Source organism: Nannobrachium achirus (assembly GCF_963921795.1).
Source record: "Nannobrachium achirus genome assembly, chromosome: 22".
NCBI classification, from domain to species: Eukaryota; Metazoa; Chordata; class Actinopteri; order Myctophiformes; family Myctophidae; genus Nannobrachium; species Nannobrachium achirus.
The window spans coordinates 5,602,175-5,619,674 of NC_137829.1; the positions used below are offsets into that span (position 1 = coordinate 5,602,175).

The window sequence follows — 17,500 nt, forward strand, 5'->3', positions numbered from 1 at the left end:
AAGAGAGGAAACTGCTACACTATATACTATAGGCTACGCTATTTCATGAATGAATTCTAGGCAGAAGATAATATACAACAGATAGATCATTTTTTACACTGTAAAAGCCTACTTTACTGCAATTTACAATTACAATATTGATTTGCATTTTAGCTGATGCAAGCAACTAATGTATTTGCCCTTCAACGTGTTGATTGTCAAGTGAGTTTATCACTGCTGTCTTCGAGTGTCAAACAACCATTATAGGGAATGGGCTAAGCCTGTTCTATACAAACCGATTAAACCAGTGGTTCTCAGCTTATTCAAGTCAAGGACCCCCAATTGTCATTAGCCCGCGGACCCCCATTTGAAAGGATATGCCACAGTCAGGGACCTCCGAATACATTTTTGAGCTTCCCAACCATTTTAATTTCAAGGACCCCCAGTTTGACATGCATTAAGTTACAGACGCCCATTTAATGGCATTTCTATCTGAGACCCCAATTTTTGCCAGACCCATGAAATGGGTAGGCCTACATAAGCAAATGTCGGTCTGTCCCTTTTCTATATAAAGGGTATATATGATGATGATATGATGATGACATGCCTACAAAAGGCATGATGTCATAAATGATGATGACAGACAGGGGGTCTGGCACAACCAGGTTGACCTGGTCTAGTTATTATACAATCAATGATGGGTCCATTTGGTTCCATTTGTACACTCTCTGAGTTACACACTCATAAGGGTCCATTTGGTTTCAAACTATCATTTAGTTGGGGACCCCCTGGAACTCCCTCAAGGACACCCATGGGGGTCCCAGGACCCCACTTTGAGAACCAATGAATGAAATAAACAAACCATTATCAAATGCCTCAACGTGACTGATAGGCGGGCTGCCCTTACCTTACTCCTGATCTGCCCAGAGGTAGACACTTTCCGGATGAGTTTCTGGGGGCCTTCCTGCTCCGCTTCGCTGTCTGACGACTCGTCGGCTGCCCCGGGTCCCGCGACGACAGCCCCCACCACGTTCGCGTGGATCCCCGCGGCGGACGACGGGGGCCCTCCCTTCTCCGGCTCCTGTAGCGGGGAGTAACAAGACCACTCGGGGTTAGCCCTCATCGTGCGGATTTCAGCAGCCGCCGCTCCCTTCCTCCTCTCCTGGATGCGATGAGAGCTGCTGGACAGCGGCTGGAAAGCGCCCTTCCTCGCTGTCATCTTTTCACTGCTGAAGCTGCTGCCTGTAGCCGCTAGAATAAAGCCCGCTGTGTTCTCTCTCTCAGAGATGTGTGAGCTGATAGACGCATGTCGCGGTACGGTGGGAGAAATGGGTCTCCTCCACACACCATAAAACCTGCTGCTCTGCTCTTACTGCCTGCCTGGTGTTTATGGCCCCGACACACTGTACTACATGGTCAGACTCAAGACCAGAGGTAGTAGAGTAGAGACCGCCTTGGCTCGGCTCGGCTCGGCAGGCTGTCATTCAGCCTACCGTTGCCGTGTGGCAGACCCTAGCGGTGGGACTGACAAAACATCCATGTCGCAGAGAGGTGTGCGTGCGTGCGTGCGTGCGTGTGTGTGTGTGTGTGTGTGTGTGTGTGTGTGTGTGTGTCCAATTATTAGTGAACAAACTAACTGTTAAATCATTCTAAACGAGCCAACGTGTTGTTGTTATTATTATATCCGGATGTATTTGTTTTTTGTCACAAAACGCACCGAAGAAGTCGGGTTACCGTTTATAATGAATGCTACAGGTAACATAAGTACGAAAAAGTCAAAATGTGAGCGTGAGAGGAAATAGATTGTTGCTTGCACTTTTCAACTCCGCTTGTTGTGATTTTGTTTAACTCCGATTTTAGCTTTATAACGTGGCAAAATGGAAGTATGGTATAAAATAAACTGAAAGTTACAAGCCTTGATTATTTATTACTTAGTTATTACAGCATTTATACATGATGGCCATCTTCGATGAGAAGAGAAGAGAAGAGAAGAGAAGAGAAGAGAAGAGAAGAGAACTGAGCAGAGTAGGCTACTGGACGACCGCACGTCCTCATCGTTTAACATTTCATTTTTACCATTATCTAAGCTGTGGACTGCCACCAAAAACTGCACAAAGTCAAAAAATCAGATCAATCACTGTAAAAAGATAATGCATCTCTACCCCACTGTCACAAACAACGTCATTATAACTCCGTCGAGTTGTAGGCTACTTGTTGTACGTCTGATCATCATCCCACCCTAACAGCAAACGTGGACACTCAGGCTCGTAGAGAAATGAGAAAGAGAGTAAAAAAAAGTGCCCTTTGTTGTAAAGTGACTAACCAGCAGTTCCTCCCAGACCGGGCTGCGGGTGTAATGGTAGACATCCTCCATAGTCCCAGTCCTCTCTGTCCGGCCGGGCCGCTCCGCTCCGCTCCGGGGAAATCAGGGAATGGTGGAGGAATGCAGAACCTGCCCAGTTACGCTAAAAAAAACATGCATACGAGCTCCTGGACAGACGGGATTATTTCACCTCCGCTTCCTCCTCTTCCCACTCGATCACTCTCCTTCTTTTCCCTCGCTGGTCTTTCAAGGGTTGAGCCGCTGCAGCTCCACGTGATAAATGTCAAAGCCTGAATGAAGCACGGCACGGCACGGCACGGCACGGAAAGGGGAGCACAGGACAACCCGGGAGAAAGAAAGCTACTGTACATGACGTCATAGTACATGACATCGGGTACGTGCAGTATTCTCCTCGCAATCTAACGACCAAGTAGCCCGCTGTTTCCCAAACTATGGGTCGTAAGACTCAGTCACTCAGGACCAATTTTAATGGGTCACTCACGAGTCACGACTCAAGTAAAAATCCCATTTTCTTTTCCTACACAAAATAAAATATATCTCAAAAGATGGAAAATATTTATGACTTTATTTTTAGGGGGGGGGGGGGTAGAATTCAAATAAACAAACAAACAAACAACACACCTAGAAATTCCATAAATAAAATATTGTAATTAAAAAGTAGTGGAAAATAGCTGATCTATGGCTCTATTGTGAAAAGGTGAATAAGATGATTATGTAATACAGCATCCACATTTCTGTTATTTAGACTATATTATATTTCATTGTTTTGATCATCATCTTCTGGGCTATACCATCACATTTTTTACTATACCCAAAATAAAGAGAAACTATATATTATATAGGCCTACATAAAGAAAAACATATAGCCTAATAAACATTGGCAGAACAATGTAAAATTACATTGTACATAATAATTGTATTATTATTATTGCCTGGTAGTAGTAGTAGTAGTAGTAATAGTAGTAGTAGTAGTAGTAGTAGTAGTAGTAGTAGTAGTAGTAGTAGTTTAGTAGTAGTAGCCTAGTAGTAGTAGTATCATCATCATCATCATCATCAATCATCAGTGCAAGCTGGTTTCCTGTGGAAATAAGCTTAGTCTTTTCTAGGATCGCCTTTTAGTAGACCTTGTACCAGTGAACTGTACCGTCATGAAACTGTACCTTTTCCTATGCAAACTTCTAATAAAGTCTTCAATCAATCAATCAATCAATCAATCAATCAATCAATCAATCAATCAATCAATCCTAGAATGGTTATTACAGGCGTTTTACTATGTTATCTTTGCTCAAGGATGGGAACATAGTTCTGAACCGTTATGTCACTACGGAAGACTTTATTTTCGGACCACTTTGTCCGGCTTTTATTATCCTCCGCCGTCTGCTGCTAATGGACTGCATGAGTGAGTTATGAAACCATCATGAGGAGCAACGTTAAACCGACATAACCAGGAGGAGAAACGCGGTGTACTTTGGATTCTGGGTTGCATTGAATCGGCAGGATCGGTGTTGAAGATGCATTACCACACGTTGTGTAAAGGTACAGCCACAGCAGCTGTCGCTGCGAGGAGAATGAGAAACATAGTGGGAGCTGTGCTGGGCAGGGACGGCTGGACATGGAACTCTCATGAGGTCAAACTCCTCAACACGTCTGCAGGTAAATGTACCGCTCTGTCTGCAGGACAGCTAACATCGAATAGTTGCCTTGGCCGTGGAGTATTGCATTTGTATGAGAGTAAATCAAGGTTTAAAGGTTTGACAGCTGGCTAGCAATGACATGCTAATGAGCTAGCTTGCACCGGTGTCGTCACATTGTCACGCTGGAACTGTGTCAAAGGTGCCACCACCATGTCCACTTTCAACACAAATGGAGCCAAGTGCCAAATAAGCTAAACTGAATGCACTAGAGTTAGGGTGTTATCTTCATAACAGTGAATAAATACAAGGGGTGCCGACAAACATAACAAACTAATGAGGGCAAACTATAGCTCCATAGTTGGATTTGAACTGGACAATCAGGATGTGGGAGGGGAGATTGATTGATTGAATACTTTATTAGAAGTTCGCATAGGAAAAGGACAGGACAGTACAGTTCAGATACAAGGTCTACCCATATGATTTAAACCACACAAAAAACACAATGTCTTGTTTACTCAATTCATAAAAATAATAATAATTTAAAAAAAAAACATTAAATGACAGACAATATGAAGAGCTTGTGATGATCAACTTCAACTTTTTTTTGGTCACGTCACAAGTTTACAGCAGGTATAAAAAAAGAGTAGGTGAAATTGTTTGTGCGAGCAAGCTTCACATGAATTCCATTTACATTGCTGAATGGTTAGGGAGCCCGCCTGGGGAACCAGAGCTCCTGGTTGTCCCTGTTTCGATGTCGATGTGTGTCCCTGAGCAAGACACCCCTAATTGCTCACACGCTCCTTGTGGGCAGCAAATCAGCTGGTTTGGGCTGAAAATACTGAATTTCCCCCTCGGGAGGAAGTAGGTAATAACTATTATTACCAGTAAGACGCCTCGGGTCGCGCCATGTCATGGCCATCTGGCCAGTGATGTATATCGGACCAGTTACCCATATATGGAGACCCCTGGTACCCATATATGGAGATCCATGTACTGTTTATAGTGTATATTGCCCAAACATGCTTACTCAGTTATTCGTTATGTGAAAGTCCTATGACACACACACACACACACACACACACACACACACACACACACTGATGCAGCCATTACACATAGCAGTGTGAAAGAATGGGGGAGTCCTTGTTGTGATAATTCGAATTTTGCCCATTCATTGTTGCGATCGTGATCGCCGACATTTTCCCTGTGCATAATTCCTAGGTGACACATTGAAGATCGGAGAGATATCTTATCAACTGAAAACACCCCGGAATCCAGAGCTTGTGCCTGTCAAACACAGTATGTAATAACATATGCGTGTGTGTGTGTGTGAGAGAGAGAGAGAGAGAGAGAGAAAGAGAGAGAGAGGGTGAGAACTACCCAACATTTTCTGAGCGTTGCTGTTTGTTTTCTAGTGTCAGACTCCCTGCCTCAGACAGTTGTTCAGCACTTGCGATGGATCATGCAGAAAGACCTACTAGGTCAGGATGTCTTTCTCATTGGACCACCAGGACCCCTGAGACGCTCCATAGCTATGCAATACCTGGTGAGAGGACATACGCACAGGCCTTCCTGCACTTAACAATCCTGAGTGTTAACTCTGAGGGTATCAAAATGCATAAATGAACACTGATGATTTCGCTGTGTGGTGGATGTGTGTCAATGTCACAGAGCTTTGTCGCTGATGGTGACAAAAATACTCAATCTTACCATAACGACTTACTAATTACAATTTGCTTTATTATATACACAGTATAACATGTATTTACCGTAATAACAAAAACACAGCATTGGAGACATTTTCATGTTCTAATGAAAAGAGCTCTTATAATAAAGCCTGCTCTTGACTGCTTCTTATGCTTATTTTTATGTTTGCTTGAATTGCCTCAATTGCTGTAACAATTTTATTAAAGTCCAGAGAAAATAGCCTTTTTAAGGTACAGCTGAAGTTATTTATACTTTTAGAGAAGTCAAATTCTTCATGATAACATTTTCAGTTTAGGTTCTTAGGTTTGTAACTGTGCCATTTCAACAACAAAATCCCCCCAAATGATTGGGAAGCATTGGAGGTATGCCAAATGCCAATAAAGAAATGACATCAATGAATTCAATTTCTAGAAATTCTAAATCTGCTTGATGAAAAAAGAGAACCAGTGAAACATTCTGTGATACTGTCAAGAGATAAAACTTGGAGTGTGGCACCAATGACAACAAATAGGATTTGATTAAACCTATATGATAAAATCGATGCTTTGTCAAGGTAGCAAATTCGATTCCCTTTCTGGCTTTTATCATTTCTTCCTAGGGACCAATAAAGCTTTAAACATGTCATGTCATGTTGCTTGCTTATTTCTTTGAATCCTATATTACCGTATACGGCACTGCACAATGGTGTCACTTGCTGAAAATAGCTGATTTGCAAGCTAACAAGGCAAGCTTTAAAATCAGTATGTTCAGTGAGCGACTTTGTCGCGCATTGTGGGGACTGTCACTGTGCTTGGGTGTGGAGTTGAGAAGGGTTGCTGTTTAAAAATGGAATGTGTGTATGTCTGCTGTGGCTGAGCAGGAGCTGACCAGGAGAGAGGTAGAATACGTAGCCTTGTCTCGGGACACTACAGAGACAGACCTGAAACAGAGGAGAGAGATCCGCTCAGGAACGGCATTCTACATCGATCAGGTAGGTACATTTACTACACGCTGTCAAACACAACCCTACACAAGAGATTTCAGATGGTTAATTTGGGCTGCAAAAGTTAAATCTGGATTATTCCTATAATGATCATTGGTTGCGACCAAAGGTCGCAGTTTAGTATGAGAAACCGCACATCATGTCTCCGTCCGTCCGGCCATGTATGCTTTTCTACGGTCGGTTTGGGTTTGCCGCTCTGACATCATGCTCTGACATCACTGTGATGTCAGGGGAACACTAATCCCTTTTATGCACATACCGGTATATGGAGATCCCTGATGTCATCAATATTAAGCCCATATCTAACAGGACTTCATATGAGAATGCCCTTATATAGAGCCCATATCCGTGTGGCTGGTTCTACAGACAGGGATCTCCATATATGGGCATAAAAGGGATTGTAAGTCTCTGTAGCTCTTTAATAAACAGAAAAAAAACATTTTAGGTGGGTTGCCCCCCCCCCCCCCCCCCCCCCCCCCCACACACACACACACACACACACACACACACACACACACACACACACACACATACACACGTACGTACACACACGCACACACACACACACACACACACACACACACACACACACACACACACACACACACACACACACACACACACACACACACACACGGACACCAGTTACGCAAGAGGAAGATATGAGATTCAGGTAACCATGGAGACAAGCTCATTATCAGAGCTCATTCTAATCAGATTCTCCAATCAGTCCCAGGGGTCCGCAGTAACCACCATGAAGATGTCCCAATCAAAGCCTGCTCATTAACCAGTGGTGGACAGTAACAAAGTATATTTACTTGAGTACTGTACTTGAATACATTCCTTGAGTATCTGTGTGCTTGAGTTTTTGTCTTTTCACTCCAGTCCATTTTAAATATTGTACTTTTGACTCCACTACATCTCTAGGAAGGGAAAAAAAAGTACATTTTCAAATAATGTCCTTTTAAAATTATGTGTGTTAACTATTCAAATATCTTCAAGCTCACAACGTGTTCTGAGCTTGTAGATATTAGCTATTTTCACGTCAATGAAGTATATCAGGTTTATGTGTTTAAAAATAAACCTTTCAGTAGTGTCCAGATATTTATTTGTGGCATTGTTACCCAAACTAATTAGGCTGTGTATATAAATAACTTTATTGCGTAACAGTTCAAGCATCATCCCCAATTCCCCATAGAGATAGAATTATTATTTTTTCCATTACTCATTTAATTTACTCTTGGGACCCAGGAAGTTGACCAGTTGGAATTGGGGAAATTCTAGCCAAGTAATACGATAGGCTCTTATTGATTCAGTGGGACTGAGACTGAGTGCTGTTGACCTTTGTTTCTCTGAGTGGCCTTGTAATTAAAAAAAAATGTAAGAAACAATCCATACACTGTGGGTTAGGCGCATTCTGTTATAATTAGTTTACAAATGCTATATGAGTGACCCACAAGGAATAGTCATGTTATTTTTATATTCAGCATTTTTTCATGGTCTGGGCATAAGGAAGCTGTAACACTGTGTCCCATGTCATCCATTGATACCACAGCAATGGAGTTGTTGGGTAATAGTTTTTAAATTGCTGGATTAAGGAAAGCCCCCCCCCCCCCCCCCTTAAAAAAACACAGTAACACTTTCTATGAAGCCCACATTTATAATGCATTATGAGGGCATTCATAATGCATTATAATACATTCATAATGCTTCATAACTACACTCATAAACATCCCCCCCCGTCTCAACCAACTTCCCACCTTCCAAAATCCAAACCGGTTTTGGTTACAATAGCTACACTGCTACAGCATTACTGATTGGGCTAACTGGTTTGAAGTGTACGTCTATTTTTAAAGGGGTATTTCACTTACTTAACACTTCCGGGGTCAATATAACCTATACTCAGGCTTTTTTGTGTACCCAACTAACCCAAGACTGTTTGGGGCCGTCTTTTTTCAATTACTTCAGTCACCATCACATAGGCCTGTTTTCAGTGAGTTTAACTGAAAACCTGAGCTGTATTTCATGTCATGAAAGGTGCTATACAAAATAAAAATAAAGTAAAAAAATTAAAAACTGTCTGGGGCGCACCCACAAGTCTGAATAGATGTTAAAATGACACCAGAAGTGTTTTAAAGTGAAACACCCCTTCAAGTGTCATATCTCAGGGAACTTTCATCTGGCTAATGACAAACATGTGTATGTGTTTGCATGTAAACATTTTATTTGTGTATGTGCTAAGTTCTGCTAACCCTAATATTTGACGACTGTATACATACTTGTTAGCTTATGTGAGTATTAGAAGCTGTGAATGAATGAATTATGACCCCTTCCTTATTAGGGGATTATAAGACACCAAAAACAGAAAAAGACACAGACACAAAAATAGAATGGGCTGTGTGTGGGCGTGAGTTAGAGCTCGCTCCTCTCTCTACAGTATCTCTCTCTCTTTCTCAGGGTGAGTGAGCGTAGGCGTATCACTTAGAGGTGTGTTTGTGTGCTAACTAGAACACAGAAATATTCCTGTGGGTCCTGGGCTGATTTGAAGTCCTATATTCAGAGTTTATGTGTCAGCCCCCCCCCCCCCCATGCAAGCTCTCTTTCTAACATCTCTCCACTCTTCACTCTTCACTCCATCCACCAGCTCTCTCCCTGTCTGTCTTTATCCCTTCTTCCTCCATTTCCAGCTCTCCTCCCCCAAAAGTCCACATGTAGGATGGATATAGAAGTAATCATAGGCCCGCCTTGACTCTGCCATCTTCAACCACCTCTCCCAAGTCAGCAAGCTGTTATGTAAAGGCTCCTAACCTCAAACCCACGCTGCAAATAGACTCCATTACAATAATAAATAGCTTTCCACCTCCACTTGAACTGACACTCTACCGAGACCCAGAATGCTTAGCATTCACACACAGGAATAAAAGCATGTTTACATGAAAAATAGATAGTTTGTTTTGTTATGCAAATAGGACTATCATGTGAGATAGTACATCATATCTACCAACAGGTCCACTGTCAAGGGACATCCAGGACCATTGTACCAGGCCCAGTTGGGGCACATGTGCCAGGTTAAATTGTTGGACAGTTTTTCCATTGAATAACTGTCATGAGACACTTTGTTGTTTACGCATTTGTCCCAACCTGATTGACTGCGTTGTAAAAATCACACACAGTGTCAAGTGAGCGGTGCTATTTATGAGTTGAAAGCGTCCTGCGAAGCTTGGCCAATGTGACCCTGGCCATACAAACAGACAATGACAGTCCGGACAGACTCGGACAAAGCCAGGTGTAGGAGCGGTTAGTACCGCTCAAAAATGGTTTAGCAATTCTCAAGGGCAGTCAGAATCTAGCTCACTTGTTTTTGCATGCACATACAAGTAAGTACACATCGTTGTATAGTAAGCTAAGTCTAGTTCACAGACCAGATTGGAGAGCTTGTGGTTTTCTAATACTGCCAGATTTGACTGCCAATGACCCACTGTTTTTAAATGACTGCTAAATGACAGGTGCTTATGACATTCTTTAATATGTTTTGGAATAGAGTCCCACTCTTGTGATGCACTGAAAGAAAGGCACATTTTCTCAGTCAAGTCTGATCCTGTGTGACCAAGATTTGGTAAGGAGGATTTGGTTCCTTATCTAATGTTAGGCAACAAATGTGTCTGTGTAAGTGTACTTATCTCTGCTCTCGGGCAGAAACCAGCTAAATGAAAAAGAAAATTAAAATCTGGCTCAAGTGGATTTAGGAGGTTTTGTCCATCATTGATAAGAACAGCTAACAATGAATTTACAAGCTAATTCATACCTCTGCAGCTGGGGAGGGGGCTGAACTAGCTCTCAATCTATGCCATGTTGCACACGTTCGACAAATGAATGTAAACAAGACCAGTAATACCGTCACCCATGTGTGACACCAAAGCTAACTCCCTTCCAATCTGGCTAGCCATCGTCAAAGAAAAAGGAAAAAAAGCACACTCTCCGTTTTGTTCCTTTTCCCTCTGTTGGAGTTAGCTGGTTTGGCAGACAGTTTGAAGATCCAATTGAGTTATCTGGTTTTGTCAGAAGCACCTTTTGATACTTGTCTTTGGTTCAATATTTATGAAAAAAATAGAAAAGAAAACCTGAAAAATTGAGTTAGCTGGTTTCTGCCAGACAGCGTCGATATGCCCTTTGGTCACAGAGATGTACAACCTACTGTACATACAGTAGGTGGTGGTGAAGGCCTTTTGATTCCTAATGGTGGACCTCTTTAACAGGACATGGCATTTACACCAAGGTGTTTCTGAATCTGCTGCAGACTGATTGCCAGGTACAATCTCTCAATGTTTATTTGTAGCTATTACAAGGCACTTCATGTTTTGGTCTTTAACTCTTAAACCATATATCATACAATCAGAAACCTAGTTTTTCCACCTTTTTTGCGTTTTCAAAACACACTTTGGGATACCACAGATTCCGTCCAAAACACAAATCGGTTATTATTATCTCCGGAGTCATGTGATCAAGATGTATCAGTCAGATGTACCACATTCCATTCCGATTAGCTGATGAATGACTTTCCAAAGTTTGTGGGCCTTACTGTACTATAGGTAGCAAAGCCGGCCTGTTGGAGATCTGATTTCTGAGAAGGGCACTTTAGCATGCCAATTTGTGTCTTTATATTACTAGATATCCAGGGCTCTAGGCGGCATTCAAATCCAGTCCTATATTGTCAGAGCATGGTCACATTTGAAATATTAGACAGACACTGCTGTAGTGGCCCATCTGTGTGACATAATGTCATATATGTGAGACCGTTCCACCTCCAGGTATGGCAGATCGCTGAATAGGTGCAAGGGTGTGCCTATGGCCCCCAAGGGACTATTGTCATTGCAGACCCCTGAACAGTGTTTCTGAAAAGTTTGGTGTGCATTGGAGCAATATTTCAGGCCACAAAATCTCCCACAGTTGAAACTTGATGATAGTTGACAGGTATGGGGGTGGTCTTACTTACCCACCTCACGAGTATGACGTACTGTAAGAGAATGGATGCCTTGTGAATATGGTCAACCAGAACCACACATACAGGGGAAAGGGCTGGTCCACAACCTAGGATTAAGGAGTCAACCATGCATATCTTCTTCATGCTTTCAACATTATATAATCAACATAATTTTTGGCCTATTTCTCAATGTTTCATAGGAAAGTGTTTACAGTATTTGGTGGGATGTTTTCCTTAAGTTCTGCAGTGTCAGTCACAGCCTCAGCACATGGCCTGCCTGCGGTGCCCTCCCCACCACCACCATCCTGCGTCACTAACATTTCTAACAATTATCTGATTATAGCGTTGGGGACGAAAATGGATCGGGAGTTAAATATAGAGCATCTGGTCCCGACTATAGTTTTATGGCTCCGCTTTCCACACAACCTGCCACGTATTTACATGTTAACCTAATTATATGGCCACTCGCTCTGCGGTCCTCCCAGACAGCTAGAGTTTCCTGCCTCTTGACGTCAGACAGAGCCGTTTGATTTCTGCGCACGCACACACACAATGCATATACACACACGCACGGGCATGCCCTTACACAAACACGCAAACTCAACTAATCCAACAGAACTAACTCTTATCCCACAATTTTGGTGGTGGTAGAAAATAGCCCTTTCTGTTTTGAAGCGTGGTGGTTACTATGTCTGAGGCTGTTGTGAGTACAAAAAGCAACAGACGACATCCTCAGGAAGGCTTTATGGCAAGCCTGTATTGTTTAATGGAGCATGGGCAGTAAGAGTTGATATATATAGTAAAATATTGCTCATTGTGTAAATATATTTCACCCTGTTAAGCCTATTTTATACTCATTCACTGAAAATAACCAATTTTCAAGCTAAGGATGCGACAATGCAATAGCTTGAAGTGTTGGTATGGGTCCTACATGTCTGAACAAAGCCACACGTCTGAACACATTTCAATGTGTTGATTGAGTAAATTGATTTAGTTACCCCCCTTTCCTGTTTGTTTGTTTGCGTATGTGCGTGTGTACATGCGTGCATGTGTGTTTCCAGTGTGCGGTGCGGGCAGCGACAGAGGGCCGGGTCCTGGTGTTGGAGGGTCTGGAGAAGGCAGAGAGGAACGTCCTGCCTGTCCTCAACAACCTGCTGGAGAACCGAGAGATGCAACTGGAGGACGGACGCTTCCTCATGTCGTCCGAGCGCTACGACAAGCTGCTGCAGGTCGGTTTGGCCATTGTCCTGTCAAGGGTTCTTCCATCTCATGGTGTCATACACATTCACTTTCAGGTTTCAGGGTATTAACTATTTATACCCTTCCTATATACTGTACGTTATTCTAGCGGTCTGTACTTGGCCCCGTACTTTTTTCCATTTTATATCTTCTTATCATGTCATGCCCAGAATAGAGACACAAGGCTTCGTGTGGTTAAAAATCCATTTTGGAGATTTACGATCTGGGAGATGAAATACTGAGAGACTGTTCTCATACGTCACTGTGGCTTAGGCTTGCACTCCTACAGAACCCCCTCTCTCACACGCGTCTGTTTATTCCAGGATCACACTAAAGAGGAGCTGGATTCTTGGAAGATCGTCCGCGTGAGCGAAGACTTCCGGGTCATTGCCTTGGGGCTCCCTGTCCCCAAGTACAAGGGCAACCCTTTGGACCCTCCGCTCCGCTCCCGATTCCAGGCCAGAGACATCTACTACCTGCCCTTCAAGGTCAGGGCGACAATCGCAGAGCAGTCATCGTTTTCTTTTCTAATAATAAAGCTACTCTTATTGTCTTAGTTGAATTATTGATTGGTTGATCACATTTGCAACTCCCTCAGGACCAGTTGGAGTTGTTATACACGGCAGGACCAAATGTTAAAGCTGAGAGGTATAGTCACCATAACCATGTCCTCTTTTGGTATTGTGCAAAGATTTGGTATTGTGCTGTTTTTCAAAGAAGAGAAAAAAGGGTTTAACTGTTGCACGCTAACTTAAGTGTGCCCCGTGGTTTTGAATACATCAGGGTGTCCCAGCTGCTGTCCCTGGCAACCACGCTGTGCTCCCAGGAATCCTCCGCCCTGGGCCTGCCTGACTTCCCCATCGACCACCTGCCGTCTGCTCTACAAGTGCTGGTGAGATACCAGCGAACATCAGGGTCCCTGAGACCTATCTCCAAAGGGGGATGATGACAATTTAAGGACTTTTTAATATTAGTCAAATATCTGTAAATTATTAGAGGCAAATATTAGAGGCAGAAATTGTGAAAATAGCCGATCTACATGCTCACGTTGCGAGGCGTAGATCTGCCATTTTCACAATAGAATTCTGTTACAAACTGTAATGCCTCAACTCTTAGTGCTCGTTGGGGTGGGGGGGGTCTCCAGTTAAAATATGATTATCTTGGGGGTCGCGGCCTGAAAAGGTTGAGAACCACTGTCCTAATACTGTATAGACATAATTAACACATTCAAGTTAGAAGAGAGGGACGTAAATAGTCTTGTGGGGCAGCATAGCTCAGGGGTAGAGAAACTGTGCACAAAGGGTTCCCAAAGCGTTCCCAGTTCGAATCCGGGCTTCCCCAGAGTTATGGTCGATGAGTCCTTGAGCAAGACTCTGAACCCCTAGTTGCTCCCGGTGAGCTGGATGCTGCCTTGCATGGTTTCCTCCGCCATCGGTGTGTGTGTGAAATGGGTGAATGTAATGCACAATCTATGTAAAGTGCCTTGGATAAAAGCGCTATAAATGCCCCATTTACCATTTTAGTCTTCTTTGCTTTTGTTGTGTTGCTGCAGAACGTGTTCCCCATGCTGTCCTCCCAGCAGCTGGTCCAGAGACTCTACCCGTATCAAAGCATGCTGGGAAAGGAAGGGCGCTCCGCCGTGGAAGGCGTCCTCAGTGTAAGAGGACACATAGCCTTTGTGTCTTGCATCTCTCTCACACACACACATACACACACACACACACACACACACACACACACACACACACACACACACACACACGCACACGCACACGCAATTCTAGCCTTTACTCCTACTCCTATACTAACTCCTCTCCCCTCCAGAGGTTTGAGCTGTTGGATGGTCGTCGTCAGCCTGCTCCCAGTGCTGTGGTGAGTGTGGCCCCGTCCACAGACAACAAGGACCATGCAGAAGTCACATTGCGCGTTGCGGACAAGGATATGAGCTTTCAGGTAACAACCGAGTGCTCGGGATGCCCCAATTCACACCAGCAGTGTGATGACACCGACACGTTCTTATTGAGCAGTGACTTTCAATGCTAAATCTTTTATTTCGGTGCATGGAGATGCTCTACAGCAAAAAGCAGCTCTACAGAAAAAAGCATGCTGTCAAACCTGAGAAAACCTACATTTTCAGATTGCACTATTCCCACACAGACCGCTTCTTCGCCTCGATACAATTGCAGTCACACACGTTAACAGGCTGTTACTCGTAACCAAGGAAAAGTCCAATTTATTGTATTTAGCGGTGTGGTCTAGTGTCAACACTGCTGGTGTGAATTGGACGTTACAGTACTGACCTTGAAAATGTAAATCACTGCCACTGTCTACGATACATATTGTTTAATTAAATGCTGAAGCGGTGGAACTTTTGCTCACGCGTTTCATTTAGTTACTGTGATACATTAAAAAGTGATCTGCTCAAGCCCCATGTAAGGGCTTCATCAGAATGTCAAAATAATTTAAATATATATCCAGAATCCTATTGTGAGAGTTGTCACTGAATGTTGGCAGTCTGACTCTTGTTTACGAGCATGCACTTATTACTATGCACGAGGCCTGGCTGGCAGTGACCATAAAAAATGAAAAATATCTGCTGCCCAAGAGAAACACATCATTCATTCATTCATATACGCAGACATATCCATTCTTTATGCACATAATGGAGTCATTTGTCAGATATCACACGCGCGCTTGCACGCGCGCACACACACACACGCACACACACACACACACACACACACACACACACACACACACACACACACACACACACACACACACACACACACACACACACACACATGCAGTGACCCTATCAGTAGCTCGGGCTCCTTATCTGCGACCACCATGCTGCAGCTGACCGCAGATCTCTAGAGAGACTCACTCTATCACTCCTCATTCTTAACCGGGCGAGAAGAAAAAAACAATGAAAACAGTGTTTGTGGAATCAGTGTCGGAGGGCTTGGAGTACTGCAAGATCCCAGAGTTCAGGGAATAGTTGTGGTTGACTTGGAGCCAAGGAAATGATGTAACAATCAGCAGGGCTTTGAATCCATGCTCTCATTTTGTGGGACAGCAAATCTTTGGGGTTTGCAGTAAACAGTGAAATACGTACCACAGGCTGTCTGAAAGTATTATGCTGAATGAAATGTACTTTCCGTTCGTAATGGCATAATTGTAGTACTGAGGAACCGTGACGATTATCGACTCTTTCTGTTGAACTCCAGGTCCCGGCGGGCACCAAGGAGACCCGTCCACCCAACAGTAGCTCCACCTTCATCAGCACGGGAAGCCACGCCCAGCTTCTGGCTGAGATGATGCAGTCACACATGGTCAAAGACATGTGCCTGATAGGAGCCAAGGTATGTGTCATGTAACACAGTGGTTCTCGACCTTTTCAGGCTGAGAAAATAATCATATTTTAACTAACCCTACGAGCACAAAGTGTTGAGGCATTACATTTTGTTAAACACAGTTCTATTGTGAAAATAGATGATCAACATGTAGATCAGCTATTTTCACAATTTCTGCCTCTAATAATTAACAATTTGGCCAACGTTAATGTCATTTAAGAGGTATTAAAAAGTCTTTGAATTGTCACTTTAGAAATGTGCAGAGACGCTCTATACACTTAAACATTATGTTGGTTCCTTTACTGTTGAGAGAGAAAACAATGTTGCACATTAAGTTAATCATCTGGGGACCCCAAAAAAATAATTTGGGGACCCCCCTGGGGGTCCTGACTCCTGACCCACAGGTTGAGAACCACTGATGTAACACACACAGTTACACACATAAAGAGCCAATGCATTTACATTAATATTCCACTAATAATCGTAACGATGGCTCAATCAGAATGAAAATGCCATCTAAACACCTGAATTGGAAGAGAGTAAGAGACTGGTCCTATCCTCCGGCCTGATCAGAAATGATTTTTAATCGGGGTAAGGGTGGTTTAAACCTTTTTATAATCTGTTCAACAGGAAAGATATTCATACCTAATAACCATATAAATACCTATTCCTATGATTTAATTTATCTCCGATTGGAATTACTTCATTATTTTCTGCCCCACGTAGCTGTAAATTTGATATTCGAATTTGAATAATTATATCAGAAGCCGTAGTGTTTGGCACTTTATTTTTATTTTCCATGTGTAATTATACTGTATCCGACATGTTGTTTCCTGGACCCCCACCCTCCCAATGGTTACAATTATTTCATTATTAGATTACTTATATTCTGCACAGCTGCTGTTGAAATTAGAGTACAATCAGACTTTACATGATAAGTGGAATTAGAGCTCTTCTTGGTCGCCTCCTCCGGGACCATATGGGTCCATTCATGATTCAATAGCGTCATCAGAATTTAGCTTAATTCGAAAGAACAGCAGAAACACACAACTATTGTTTTGAGGACACGATTTGATCTCTAAAAAAAAAAGTCAGAACCACTACATGTTGTCAATAGGGCTGAGGGAACATAGGGCTGAGGGAGCTTGAGCATGGACCCGTAAAAAAAAGCCTATATTCTTATTAAATGCTTTGGGTAATTTAAACACCAATCACTTTATTTAGTGTCCATCTAAACAGTTATGGTTGAATCTGTAATCAAAATGATTTCAATTGGCT

General features: G+C 42.9%; 2 protein-coding genes across 2 annotated transcripts in view; one reads left to right on the forward strand and one right to left on the reverse strand.

Annotated features, from left to right (window-relative positions):
• dgkh (diacylglycerol kinase, eta) overlaps window positions 1–2,429 on the reverse strand; it is a 93,652-nt gene extending 91,223 nt beyond the window's left edge. Inside the window, exons 1-2 of the mRNA XM_080753211.1 lie at window positions 2,303–2,429; window positions 887–1,060 (exon numbers count right to left, since the gene is read on the reverse strand). Of these exons, the coding sequence (XP_080609337.1) occupies window positions 887–1,060; window positions 2,303–2,353 (225 nt within the window). The 5' untranslated portion in view covers window positions 2,354–2,429. The remainder of the gene's footprint in view (window positions 1–886; window positions 1,061–2,302) is intronic.
• A 1,291-nt stretch (window positions 2,430–3,720) lies between these two features.
• vwa8 (von Willebrand factor A domain containing 8) overlaps window positions 3,721–17,500 on the forward strand; it is a 120,800-nt gene continuing 107,020 nt past the window's right edge. Inside the window, exons 1-11 of the mRNA XM_080753653.1 lie at window positions 3,721–3,976; window positions 5,179–5,256; window positions 5,373–5,503; window positions 6,524–6,634; window positions 12,689–12,856; window positions 13,190–13,354; window positions 13,465–13,514; window positions 13,650–13,758; window positions 14,419–14,523; window positions 14,691–14,819; window positions 16,097–16,231. Coding sequence (XP_080609779.1) covers window positions 3,835–3,976; window positions 5,179–5,256; window positions 5,373–5,503; window positions 6,524–6,634; window positions 12,689–12,856; window positions 13,190–13,354; window positions 13,465–13,514; window positions 13,650–13,758; window positions 14,419–14,523; window positions 14,691–14,819; window positions 16,097–16,231 — 1,323 coding nt within the window. The 5' untranslated portion in view covers window positions 3,721–3,834. The remainder of the gene's footprint in view (window positions 3,977–5,178; window positions 5,257–5,372; window positions 5,504–6,523; window positions 6,635–12,688; window positions 12,857–13,189; window positions 13,355–13,464; window positions 13,515–13,649; window positions 13,759–14,418; window positions 14,524–14,690; window positions 14,820–16,096; window positions 16,232–17,500) is intronic.